The sequence below is a fragment of the Amblyomma maculatum genome, chromosome 2, assembly GCF_055883805.1.
Source record: "Amblyomma maculatum isolate TAMU_Amacu chromosome 2, ASM5588380v1, whole genome shotgun sequence".
Taxonomy (NCBI): domain Eukaryota; kingdom Metazoa; phylum Arthropoda; class Arachnida; order Ixodida; family Ixodidae; genus Amblyomma; species Amblyomma maculatum.
In genome coordinates this window covers 49,044,100-49,057,714 of record NC_139345.1, presented here as the reverse complement: position 1 = coordinate 49,057,714, position 13,615 = coordinate 49,044,100, and the positions used below count along the sequence as shown (strand labels likewise).

The 13,615-nt window shown below is 44.1% G+C and overlaps 1 protein-coding gene across 1 annotated transcript in view; it reads left to right on the top strand.

The window, feature by feature from the left end:
* Positions 1 to 66: 66 nt before the first annotated feature.
* Positions 67 to 13,615, top strand: part of LOC146198583 (late secretory pathway protein AVL9 homolog) — a 34,301-nt gene continuing 20,752 nt past the window's right edge. The window contains exons 1-7 of the mRNA XM_084594079.1: positions 67 to 684; positions 3,736 to 3,865; positions 4,508 to 4,593; positions 9,917 to 10,145; positions 12,476 to 12,555; positions 12,944 to 13,013; positions 13,342 to 13,504. Coding sequence (XP_084450205.1) covers positions 607 to 684; positions 3,736 to 3,865; positions 4,508 to 4,593; positions 9,917 to 10,145; positions 12,476 to 12,555; positions 12,944 to 13,013; positions 13,342 to 13,504 — 836 coding nt within the window. The 5' untranslated portion in view covers positions 67 to 606. The remainder of the gene's footprint in view (positions 685 to 3,735; positions 3,866 to 4,507; positions 4,594 to 9,916; positions 10,146 to 12,475; positions 12,556 to 12,943; positions 13,014 to 13,341; positions 13,505 to 13,615) is intronic.

Genomic DNA, 13,615 nt, shown 5'->3' with positions numbered 1-13,615 from the left:
ACATATTGCATATGCGAGCGAATAATTCTCAGGGAACATTTGAAATGAGTAATATTTTAAGCTTCGAACTGAAACTGTGTTCACTTGACTTGCTGTTATCGTTGTTATCGTTGTTACCGCTTCTGTCGCTAGTGGCGCGTCGAGCGGTTTCGGTTCAGGTTCCGGAGGCGGCCTCCCACTCCTGACGTGCGGTTTTCCATCGTGATTGCTCTAAGGCCCATTTGAAAACGGCGTCAGGCCCGTGCCATCTGAAGTCTTTGTGCATGTCGCGTGTGCTATTTGCCACGAGCATGACAACTTTTAATGTGTATCCATTGGAGAGGTGTGGACGTCCTGCTAACATGTGCTGAGGCCTCGATGCACCGCCTTGGCACATCGACTCGTCACAGAAGTTCCGAATCGCCGCCGACTTGTGCTTGTGCCGTTGTGCTGCTGACGTTTGCCTTCTTGTGTACATTTCCCGATTTATGTGTCTGTGATCTTCATATTTTGAGTGGTCAAAAAGCCATCCACGAATGGAGACCCCAAAGTTCAGCATTGGATCCGTGCCCTTGGTTGTGGTGTAATCTGCGTGCCTTGCAGCGGATCGATTAATCGAGCGCGATTATGGAGAAACCACCTGTTAACGAGACGCCTATTCTCCATGTCGTCGTGGTTGGCTTTCACCACATTAAGGGGTATCAGGTGAGCTGTCTAAAGTGTCAGTTTCTTCGACATCTCGACCATTATCACCGTTGTGTTGCCTGCAGGAAGCGCTTGTGAAACCGTACTTGCTAGTTGCTGACTTGTGCTGCTTGTGCTGCTTTCGCTAAGTTTCACCTTGTCTTCTTAGCTGTGAAGAACCGTAAAACAAAACGAATTAATTGAAAGCCAGGACTGTGGATGCAGCGTATAGAACTAAGGCGCCTTTGATTTTTTTTTTTTTTTTTTTCTGAAACCGCTAAGGTTGCGTTAAACCGCGGTAAGTCTGCTTTGAGGTCCAATAGATTCGCACTAATACTGCACATATCATGTAGCTAATCGGTTCCCGCGCGCAGCATTCGCGTCATTTGCCTTCTGCGTACCGTGAAGCCAGCGATAAGGACCGTGGCAAATCGGACATAATTAGCGCAGCACTATTACCTTGTGTTAGTTTCTGGTCATTTTAGCGCTTGCGTTCTGCTGCTATCTCAGTGTAATAAGGCTGTGGCTAGAGTTCCGTCCAGACGTAGCTAAAGTTCCTTCTAGACGGAACTGTATCTGCTACTAGAGTTTCGTCCAGATGGAACTGTGCCCGCCACTAGAGTTCCCTCGAGACGGAACAGTATTTGCCACTTGAGTTCCGCCCAGACTGAACTCGGTTATAGCATGAACTGTTTCCGTCCAGGCTACAATTTGCGGTAGAGTCGTAGAGTTCTGTCCAGACGGAATTAAAAAAAATTAAATTGTCAAGTACAGAGAAGGTACAACTGTGTACATCTTCCTGTACATTTATAAAATGAGATGTGCATGGCTAGGGTGGTGTGGTTACAGGAGTGTCTACGAGGCTTGCATATCGATATGCCTGCAGTTCCATGGGGGTTGCCCACTAGACGACAGAATGAACAGCTCGTCACTCTTTTTCGCGCACATGGAGCTCCATGTGCTGCAGCTGTACATGACAACTTGTAGATACAGCATAGGCTGGAGTTGTCATTCAGTAGATGTGTAAACGCCAGAGGCATCAACATTGCATCCGTCTTATCTTTCTATGGCTGCGTGAAAAACAACCTTAACTCAGCTCGTTTTTGGTCTTGTAGCAGCAGCCATGGAGCCAACAGCGAGGGGGACTTTTTGCAGCACTAGCAGACAGCAGCCAAGGCTAGCCAGAACAATGAAGATGGCTTTTCAGCCCATCTCTCCACCTTCCCCTCTGAACACCCTTGGCATGAATTCACTCCCCATGGCCGTGGCTTATGGTTAGCCGCAGGATTAGCCATTTGCGGACAGTACCAAACTGTAATGTCACTCCACAAGGCATTTCTGCAGCATATTCTTTTAGCAATGCAATTTTCCAATTGTGCATGCATGGAAGTTATGTCATACCTTCTAGGCCATTACTAAGTGCAGGTTTTAAATATATATTCCTGGTTTGTAAATTTGAAGGCATTTCTACAGCATGTTCTTTCAGCAGTTTTCCAATTGTGCATGCATGGAAGTTATGTCATACCTTCTTGGTCATTACTAACCCCAAATTTCATTATAAAAATTACTTTTTGATGCGCTTTTACTCTAGGTAGCACTCATTGTGATAAAGAGAATCATACTATCACCGTCGTCATCATCATCATCATCATGCAGCCATCTCGATGAACCGTTTCTGTCCGGTTTCTATCGTCGCTATGCCTGACTATGGTCGGTTTGTGGTGTTTAACGTCCCAAAGCAACTCAGGCTATGAGAGACGCCGCCTGACTATGCCATATGCAAAACAAAGCAAAAGAAAAACAAAAAGAATGTATAAAGCCTTGGCAATAGCTTTCATACATTTAATGACGGCAAGCGCTGATACTGCTGATGCTCGACGTTGGACGGCGCTCCAATAGCGGTAAAATATTCCGTCTGGAACATTAGCAGCAGTAAATGTTCCATCTGGATGGAACGGTAGGAACTCCGAATAAATAAGCTAGCTGAAAAAGTGTGGCTTGCAGATTAAAAAAAAGATTGAATGCAATGTGATATAGTACTAGTGACAAGAAAAACAAAAGGAAAAGAAAGCGGTAATTTTTCTTACATGTATCTGATTTATCTGGGGAGTTAACAGCAACAACTTACTGGCAGCTGAGACAGCCTACAGATGGTGCACTGTTCCTGCTGACAACTGAATTTTAGGGCAGCAGCAGATAGTAATGAGTGTTTTGAAGAAGTAAAAAAATAAGACATTTTCGCTGACCATGCACTATAACTACTGTCATTTCCACCTGGCACATGCAAGGCATTTGATATCCGATTAAGGGGTCCCATGTTGTGTGCGAATACAGGTCTGGCCTAGTTTATTTGTGCGTGGCTATGTATTACTTAACAGTTTCGAAGATCTTTCAAAAACCTTTCTGCTATAAAATGTTGTGTAGGGCTCTGGTGAAGGTGCTGTCATGCACCTGCACACCACGCTCACTCTGATGTCTTGTCGAGTAGCCTGTTAGCAAAGTGGAATGGAACACCAGTGTGTGAACAATGGAGGTAACAAACAGTGGCTTGCCTGCTATAGCACTGTGGAATTCACCCTTCAGTATATATATGCAGTAAGCAAGACAAGAAAGCAAAAACTCATTTTGAATGAAATATGTGCTAGAAAATATAGAGCTGTGAAGTTGCATCACTACGCATTTAAAGAGCTACGCCTCTTAGCAGACTTAAGGATTGAAGTTTCTTTATGCTCAAACATGCCAACTTCATTTGCATGCATGCTTTTTATTGTGCATTACTCATAGTTCTGATATGGTAGCACATAGTACTACAATCACTACTGAAAGCATGCGGAGGAGGTAAATGTTTATGGTTTGCAACATTTCAAGGTCATTTTTAGAAATGGGCCAACAAAGCTGGCTTTTTGGGATTACAGCTGTGTTACTTCAGTGACATAAAATAATGTCAATATACAATGCAAATATTAATATTAGTACAGCATAAAATAATATATATATATATATATATATATATAAACTTTGAGGGTTAAATACATGCCTAAACTCTTCTGTCTTTCTGTGCTTGATTGTCAGTTGGAGTATGCCTACCCACCAATACTGGGAAGAGGGGAGACAGAAGCCCAAGAGAACCAGGATCTTCCAGATTCCTGGAAGCATCTTCCATCCCTCGCATTGCCCGACGGTGCCCACAATTATGAAGAAGGTAAGGCGACTCTGCTCTTTCGCAAGAAATATTGACTGTGCTCTTCAGACAGAAGCTCGCCATGAGCAGGCGTCGTGAAAAGTGTGATTTGCCATGTGCACAAATATCAGGTTGTACTAATTGAAAACATTGTGATTCTTACTAAATTACTTTCTGGAAGAATTTATGTTGACAGTTAGTGTACAAGGCTCATAAAATTTTGGAAGAGAACAAAAGAACAGGGGTGGAGGCAACATGAAGGAATCAGTGCAGTGTGTACTGGTTCGTAATGCTGCACAAATTTAGCAAAATTAATGCCAGTTGTCACATGGGCATCCCAGAGGGCTTGTGCATATAGTCTTAATTCAAATGACATGGTTTAGTTAACAATTACAAAAAATAATGGCTGCATGCTAGTACCCGATGACTCAGGTCACTTTTAATTGCCCAGCAGAAATAGATGCAGTTGTGCAGGTCAAGTCAGTGGTATAATATTGTCATTTCATGGCTGGCAGTCTTTCTCATAAACTAAAGAAAAAAAAATTCTGCTGTTTGAAGGATTGAAATGCGTATTTGGTGATGCATAAGACATTCATAAGAGGCTCATTCTTGCTGCACATTCCTGTCAGACTGTTCCATTGACCCATTTCTTCTTCCTTTCAGACACTGTGTACTTTCACTTGCCAGCTTTGGATAACCCAAAGCAAACTGTTTTTGGGATATCCTGTTATCGACAGATCAATGCAGAGGTAAACATGACTTTTTATTTTTCTATGTTGAATCAACGCGAACTTCTCTTAAAACTTTTCATGCTTCCTCCTCTTTATGTGTTATGAACTGCGTGCCACTAGTTCAGCTTGCATAGTGAGTGAATGACGGGCACAGAGTTGTGTGTGGCTCACCGCGGTGGCTTTGGGGTTATGGCACTTGCCTGCTAAATCCAAGGACGCTGGACCAAATCTCAGCCATGGCAGCCGCTTTTTGATGGAGGCAAAAAGCAAGACGCCCGTGTTCTGTGAGATGCCAGTGCACATTAAATAACTCCTGGTGGTTGAAATTTCTGGAGCTATCCACATAACGTCCCTCATTGCCTGAGCCGCTTTGGGACATTAACCCTGCAAAGCAAACCAAGAGTTGTGTATGTAGCACGCAGCAGTTATTCAGGCTGGTATCTTTGTTCCAGCTCTCATTGCTCTCAGATAGACAGTATTACTTGTGTCTCAGATAGACTTGTGTTGTTTTTAAAGTTGCATCTGTTTGTGTTTAGTTTGTGACAAATTCTTCGTGAAACCAATGCTGTTGAGAAAGTATATATGTTTCTGCCTACTTATATAATCTCAATATGGTTCTTGTTTGACATAAATTGGGATTTCTATGCTGCTATCATGGAAGGCAGAAACAAGCTGGACACTTCTGTAAACTGCCCATTTAAGGTGGCATTTAGAAGCTTCCCATACAGTGTGTGTCTATTTTGAAACAAGTTCTGTAAAGGCATGTTTGTTATTGTGGTCTACAAGCAGGAGAAATCATTTGTTCATGCATTATGCAATGCATGCAACATTGACCATTTTTTGTAATGCTAGATTTATGTTATCTCATCATCAACCGGACTGTACCCACTGCAGGGCAAAGGCCTCTCCGATTTTCTTCCGATTAATCCGGTCCTATGTTAGCTGTATCCACTTGACCCTTGTGAACTTCTTTACCTCATCCACCCACCTCATTTTTTCTTGTCCCCTGCTATGCTTCCCTTCCCTTGGAATCCAATTGGTTATTCTAAGTGTACATTGGTTATCCTCTCTTAGTGCTACAGGTCCTGCCCATCTCTTCTTAATTTCCACTAGAATGTCAGTAGCTTGAGTTGAGTTATTTCTCTGACCCACTTTGCGCACTTCCTATCCTTTAACATTACACCTACCATTTTCTGTTCCATAGCTCTCTGCGTTTTCTTCAGTAGAACCACTTTCGTTAAACTCCATGTTTCAGCCCCATAAGTATGTACCGGTAGGATGCGACTGTTGTACACTTTCCTCTTAAGTGATAACGGTAAGCGGCTAGTCATAATGTTTGAGTACCTTCCAAATGCGCTCCATCCCAATCTTATTCTCGTTGTAATTTCCCTATCGGGGTCCAGATCTGCGGTTACTACCTGTCCTAACACATTCGCCTACCACTTCCTGCACTTCACTACCAATTTTAAACTGCTGCTCCTTTCCTAGGATGTTCAGCATTACCTTAGTCTTCTGAATATTAATCTTTAGGCCTTCCTTTCTGCTTCTCCTGTCTAGATCACTAATAATTTGTTGTAGTTGGTCCCCTGAATTACTTAGCAAGGCAATGTCATCAGCGAACTGCAGATTACTGAGATATTCTCTATAGGCAACCTGCAATGGAGTTTGCTGAGACATGTGGTGCCACCTGGCGGCCGACGGGAGCTAATACTGAGGCGGCGCAGGAGCTGACGCCGTATATGTTGCGGCCGCTGTGTTCCTTCTGCGTTCGTGTTTTGTTATCCCAGTGAGTGTGATTTACTCATTTAGTGACTTCAGAGGTCTCGTGCGATGCTTCGACTACTACGGACGTGAACAAGAATAATAATAAGCGCAAGGGTGGCGAGAAAGACTGTCACAATCACGAAGGAAGCCTAAGCGTACCGCTTGCTGGGAGAACCTGGGGAGAATGATGAGAGAAAGAGATATTGGCTGCGAGATAGTGATGTAACTGAAATTCGTTTTGTTATATGGGGCCATTGGCGTACAGACGCCAATAAGCTAAAATAAGACGATTGCCTGTGAGCGGAGGAAACGGTATAAACTTCGGACTCGGGGAGTCGCACGCTGGTTGGGGCACACTACTAAGTACGCGCTCCGCGCTGTAAAATCTGGCGTGTACTAGTATATGCTGTGCAAGATCGAGTGGCATACGTCCAGAAAAGCAACAAAGCCGTGCAGCCGCAGCATCGTATTCCAGCTGCATTTCAACGGAGGCGAAATAAAAAAAAAATGGTCGTAGATCTGTGAACCGGATTTCTAATGCGGTGTCTATTCGGAACCACAAAGCCAAAATATTGTTACATATATGCCCTGCGTCGCTGGATGTTGAAGAGGACGATCAACAGTAGTGACGCGAAAGGAAGACGAAGCTGAAGAAACCGTTGGGACTTGCCACTTGCCTGAACACTTGCTGTGTTCTGCTCTACTATGCTGTGAACACTTGCCCATCACCTGCTGTGGCTTCCTGTGCTAGCCTTCTGCCCCGTATCATCTTGGTGGAGGTGCGGGGTAGAAGGCCCCATGTCAATATCTTCAAAACTTCCAATTACAGATTTCAATAAGCATATTTATCTGTAAATTAGTTCTTAAGGTGCCGAAAAAGTCAAAGTGGCGGAGTGTAGCGGCCCGTGATACTGTGTACGCTGAGAATGGAACTTCGTTCTATCGTTCCGCACCAAATATTTCTTTCACCGACTGCTCAAGCTACTCAAGAGTCTCTTGTCCCAGACGATAGACTATTTCATCATTAGTAGCAACAGCAAAAATTCTAACTCTTAACGACCTCCCTTACGAAAGCTTTGCCGTTGAGTGCCAGCATTACCCGCCGGCTTTCTCCAAGCTTGAGGTACGGAAGTACAAAATGCATGCCAGTTGTTATTAAGAGCTGTATTTTTTGAACGGTGTAGGAGGCCCCCTACTCCCCGCCCCCGGAACGCACAGTTTTCGTTGATGACGCACGCTACAACCGCACAGTGCTTGCAATCGCCACGACATCCGTAGCGGGTACCGCACCATGCCTCCTGTAACCTCCGTGGCACTGTCGAAAGGTGCACCACGAACAAAAGTGTTCGTCATGGTATTAAACTGTAAAGCAAAACCGCGAGGAAATTATGATGCTGCTGTAATCAAACAGCAAGAACAAAAAAAGAAGATACGGCGATCAATCTCGTATCAGGTTCTCTCTGCACTTTCAATGTTTGGGTATGAGGTGTGAACGCAATAGGTAAATGAAAAGCTACGTTTACAACATTTTTCATTCATTTAATTATTTCTTAATTATTCATCACATATCCGACTGATGCCCTGAGAGAATAAATTTCGCTAAAAAAAAAATTCCGTCTACTCACGCGAAATTCAAAGCTGTGCGCGCGGGTGTTCCGTCGTGAGCGGCGCGCACTTCGCGGTGACGTCGACACCGTTCACGTTTTAAACATGACCATTCCTCGAACAGGCGGTGTCCTTTCGCCAGTATTGGTTTTCGGAAGTAGCTCTGAAGACATTCGATTGCCTTAAAACCGCAGAAAATGAGAGCCGAGATGCTTCCAGCCGTACAACGCGAACGCAACCCGACCGCGCCGGCTTACTCAGATTACTCGGCGCCGCCGTTGGCGGCGCTGAACGCTGCGCTCCACTAGCGCCGCCTGGCCACTGCAGGTTGCCTATCAACCATGATGCCTAACTGTTCCCATTCCATCTCTTTGAATACACCCTACTAAGTATAAAGTTTAGAAGCATTGAAACTGTTCTGTGGTAGCACTTTTTTTTGTGTATGTAATGCTAGTTTTTGCCACATTTTCTCATAATTTCCTACCTTTCCTAGTAGCCTCTGCAGTGGGAAAATATTTTAAATAAAAACAAGGTTTATTGTATTGTATATTGTTCTTTGTCTGATTTCAACTTCATCAGCAAGCCGGGTTTATAGTTTGGAAAGAAGAGCTCAAATGTTTTTGACAGTGGTAGCAACCTCTGCATTGTAAACATTTTCTATAATTTATCAAAATTCAAAGCATGCTCATTGTTATAGTAGCTTCTCTTGCAATAACATATAAAACTCTAGCATCCATCTGCTAGTCATGAGGTAGTGGGCTTAATTTTGATATGCGGTTACTGTATTCCTGTGGAGCAAGGGGAGATTTAAGGCCCTTCCCCCCCATCTTTTGTGTTCAAGAATCAACATGGCTTAAATTAACCTGGAGCCAGCAGTTATGTAATGTCTTGTGGACCTTGTAGCATAGGCATCTAAGATTGCTTTATTATATTTTTATTGAGTGTACCTTGAAAAGGAAAAAAAGTAATGTTAAAGGTGCAAATGAATCATTTAAAAGTTTTGTTGCAATATTTCAATTTAGGGCTTTCATGGGTTGCATACTGTCCTGCACAAATTCAACAGCCTAGTTTATGAAATTTCCTCTGTGGACATATTTTTATCCTAAATTTGCTTAGCAATTTTCCAAAAAATAACGCAATTGGGAGGTGTCCTTGCAAACTCCAGACAGCTGACGTTGTTTGCAAGGACTAGGTTATGCATTTACAAGTTGTATTTTTTCATTTTGTTCCTATATTAGTGACTTTTCTAGGCGGGCAGCAGAGTGTGAATCATGCGATCAGCAATAGTACAACACTGCTTTTCTGCAGGTGAGATCTGGTTCTTGCAAGTTATGACAAGAATGGGCATTAAGGCCAACTCCAGTGGTTTTTTCATCATCGATTGCATTACACACTTCAATGTGTCCCGACTCCAACACAAAAAACCGTCCTTCAAATTTCGAATAACTCTTTTCATAAAGAGTAAGAACAGCAAATAAAAACTGAAACATGTTCTCTTTGACGAAACGGTGATGTCGCATACAGTATTAGAAGAACTCTCGTGCGCACGTTGGATGGTGGAAATAATGTCTGGCAATCATGATGCAGCACATAAAATGCCTGTGATAGCCTAATTCAGGCCTCAAAATTTCGTGATCGCACTGGGAGTGGGCAGTAACGCGTGTATAATGTTTGTGATGTTAAAAACGCAGTTTTAAAATAGATTTTCACACGACTGGATTATCGCACAGAATCTAAATGTGGTAGGGTGCGTCAGGGCAGAGAGGAACACCTGCCATAAAATTTTCACCAGAATATGCGAAGGTCGAAAAACCTCCTTTAAAACTTGCGACTGTGACACACATACAGAAACCTTAGCATGGCAAATATTTTTGCCACTTTGATTGACTTCCTAATGTAGCCATATGCCACGGTGTTTTGTAGAGCATTATCTGCATGCTGGTCCTAATTTCTTCCCTGCTCACGTGCACAGATGTTACTGCGTCGAGGCTCGGACGTGACACGTAGCTCAGTGCAGAAAAGTGTGTGCGTGCTGAGTCGGCTCCCCCTGTACGGGCTGATCCAGGCCAAGTTGCAGCTGGTGACGCACGCATACTTTGAAGAACGAGACTTCAGTCAGGTGGCACTGCTCAAGGAGACGTACCAGAACCTGAATGCTCTGTTGTCATCCGACATGCTTCATGGCGGGCAGCCATTCCTGGGTGGGTATGGTCAGCACGGTGGGCTATTTAGTCGGTCTCATTGCTTGAAGTGTGCGTAGCTACTCAAACTGATTTTAACAGTTGGTGTTGATGATGATGTAAGCTTTATCCTTCAGTTGCTCCTCACAGAAGTAAATGGATTAGCAGATTATAATGATAACAGTGTGAATATAAGTGTGGACAATCTGTACTTTCCAGTCTGCCATTTTTCATCATGCCATTCATTACTCTGTATTGCCTTTTTTCTGGTCTTGATTTTGGATGGAATGGCACAGCTGTCTTCAGCATTATAATATGGCAGTACACAGCCATAAATGTGGCGTTCTTGCCTTGGTGTGTTCTGGAAAGTGTAAGAGGTCGTTTCAAGTGCGGCATCATAGCCCAAGTAGCTCTGCATTTGATTTTTAATATATATTTAGTAAATGTAAGGATGGATTTACTGCAGTGGTGGCCAAAAATGTTTGATCATGCACCTCACATATGTCTTGCAGTGGTTATATTCTTTCCTTCAGGCCTAGTGACCGGCTTTCTCCAGGGTGAAATGCTTTGAAAAAACTGTCTCTGGCCCTTTCTTGTGCCACCAAAAACCACCACTTAATTAAAAACTGTGGACACGCAGATTTCCTAATAGAGATGTCAAGATCATAACCAGAAGAGAGACAACCTGTGACCGCCGATTATACAGTCAAACCCGGATATATCGAACTCGAAGGGGATTGCAAAATAGTTCGATATATCGATAATTCGGTATACAGAAATCGGCTTGGGACGGCACTTACGATGCGAAAATACGATACTTTATTTGTCGCGTAATCAACTCACTCGCATAATAAACCCACCCTCCACTTTTGCACTCGAGAATTTTGAAAAAAAAAAAAAAAAAAACGTTAAGGTCAGCTCGCTCACATGCACGCGATTAAGCGATCTCGGCGACGAGCGGTAGCGACAGAGCAAAAAATTTCCACCGCGGCAGCTCAAAACAAGGTTTCTGTGTCACTGCTGCAGAAATGGCCAGCGTTATCGCTTGCATGTCGCACTCCGTTTCGGTCCTCTCATCCACAGCTCATTTCATGGCAGCGTGCCAAGATGCTGCGCAGCGATAACGTCACGGCGTGTTTATCTTTTGATAGCTCCTGCTGCGGCGGGGAGCGAACTTGGCAGACTGCCCGTGATGGCTTGATTGCACAAGCCTGGTTCGATTTATCACGCAAGCGCGGGCGCAGTCTACTGCTACAAAATCATTGGAAAGCGTGATAAAGTAGCTGCAAATGCTGTTGAAGCGAAAAACGCTAACAGCCGGTGCCATGATCGCAGCTGACCGCGTGCTTTCGTTGATTCATACATGCCAGAATAAACGACTCCCGCAAAAAAAAAAAAAAAAAAAAAAAAAAAGAAGAAAAAAAGCCACTTTGTAACGCCAAATCTTACGCTACGCCGCGTGTACAGCACAACCAGTAAGAACAAACGACTCGCAAAAAAAAAAAAAAAGAAAAAAAAGATCTGCCGCTTCTTAACTTCCGCAGGCGCCATAGCCACGTCAGCCGCCGCGCGCAGAGGGTTCGCAACACACGCTGGGGAAAGCGTCCGACGTCTGTCTGAAAACGGGTTGAGCTGGCTTGGCGCATGCGTAGCACGTGAACGAAGGCCGGGAAAGAGGAAGGAGAGAGATAGCTCGGCAAAAGAATGGGCACACCCTTGCGTTTCGCTCTATCGCGTTTTTCCCCTCTCGTTCCCACCGGTTCTCTCTGGTTCATTCACGCACATGGCTTGCAAACGTCACGTGCTGGCGCGCGGGAAACGATAACCGCAGATGCGGCGCTGCCCTAGTCGAACTGTCCCCTCTCATTTTTTCCGCGCGTAGCTTGAAAACATCACGTGGCAAACGGCCGAGGGTGATGCGATCGTCTTTGGGGAAGGCACACTTTCCAGTGCGTGGGGCGGAGTTCGATATATCGAACGACCGGTGAAATTGAGTTCAATATATGACGCGGCTTTCCTATACTTTTACATGGGATTTTCAAGGGGATATTCCGTGAGTTCGATATAACCAAAATTCGATATATCCGGGTTCGACTGTATTGAAGTTTTTATTTTCTTCTCTTTTCTGCAGCCTAATACAATCACATGTTTTAGTGTGCCATATGTATCAAATGCTTGACATAGGGAGTCTGTGAAATCTAAAAATAAGAAAAAAAGAGGCATGTTTAGCTGGGACATTGCAGTGCATAGATTAAAAAACATATATTTCAGTCTTTTTTTTTTTTTTTTTTTTTCAGTCTTGTTTCTAATTGCTGCTACCACATGTCTTAATCTCTGCCTCTGCGTTACAGGACTCTCTTCACGTGACCTCATTCTGCACTTCAAGCACAAAGCAGTTCTGCTTTTCAAGCTGATGCTCTTGGAACGGAAGGTGAGTTGGTGACAGTTTGTGTCACGCATTGCCTGCCACGTGTGGCAGGCTTTTGCTGCGGACCGGAGCAAAAGACAACAGAAGAACATTATTGACAGGCGGGTTTAGACACTTACTAGAGGCGTGTTACACTGTGCGATGGTTTTGAGCCATTGTTTATGACACTTTTAACGTGCGGCGCTGTTGCTATCTTTTTTTCTTGAGGTAACAGCGCGGAACGTGGACGGGAGCACAAGATTAGAAGACGACAGGATGTTGTCGTCTTGTGCAGTAATCTTGTGCTCCCGTCCACGTTCCGCGCTGTTACCTCAAGATGCATAACCAACATGCCCAAGCTGCTATTCTAGCTATCTTTTCTTGTTTTCTCCCTTTCTTTTTTTTTCACCAGGTACTCTTTTACAAGACTCCTGTCAAGGATCTCTGCTCCACTATTCTCACCCTGTGTTCTCTGTTTCCTGGTAAGTTTTTCACGGTTTAAGAGCCCTAACTTCGGTTCTTGTTTTGCTTGCTTTAGTGCTTACTAGGAATTAAAAAGGTTTTGAAGCATGGCGAACTGGACCGTACATTTATACCGAGGTCGTTTATAGGCCCACCGGTAAAGAATGTTTAGTCCATTCTCTTCTAAATCTTAATTCTGTTGATAGTTTTCAGTTTTTGCCAGTAGTCGTGTAAGCAACCTTGCTTATAGCTCCTCTTCTAACCCTCTCAAGGTGCACTTTTCGTGGTAGCGTCAAGCACATGCTTGCAGAGAACCTCTTCTTTGAAGCTTTCTTTCATTGTGTGCAGGTATGCTGGAGCAGGGCCTGCAAGAGTGCGCATGCACGACTGGCCTGCGGCATCTGAGTTCAGAGCTGCATCCCGAGGAGCACGACTTCCTCGAGGTTCACCTGCGGCACTCACCAAGCGAGCTGAAGCAAAGTCTAGATACCCTTGCCTCAGAGAAAGACAGGCAAGGCCTTTTGTCTAAACTGATCCTTCCTTTTTTTCCACGTTTTGTTGCATAAAAAACTTATGGATGTCACAGCTGAGACTAAAACTAGGACTGCCAACAGTGATTTAG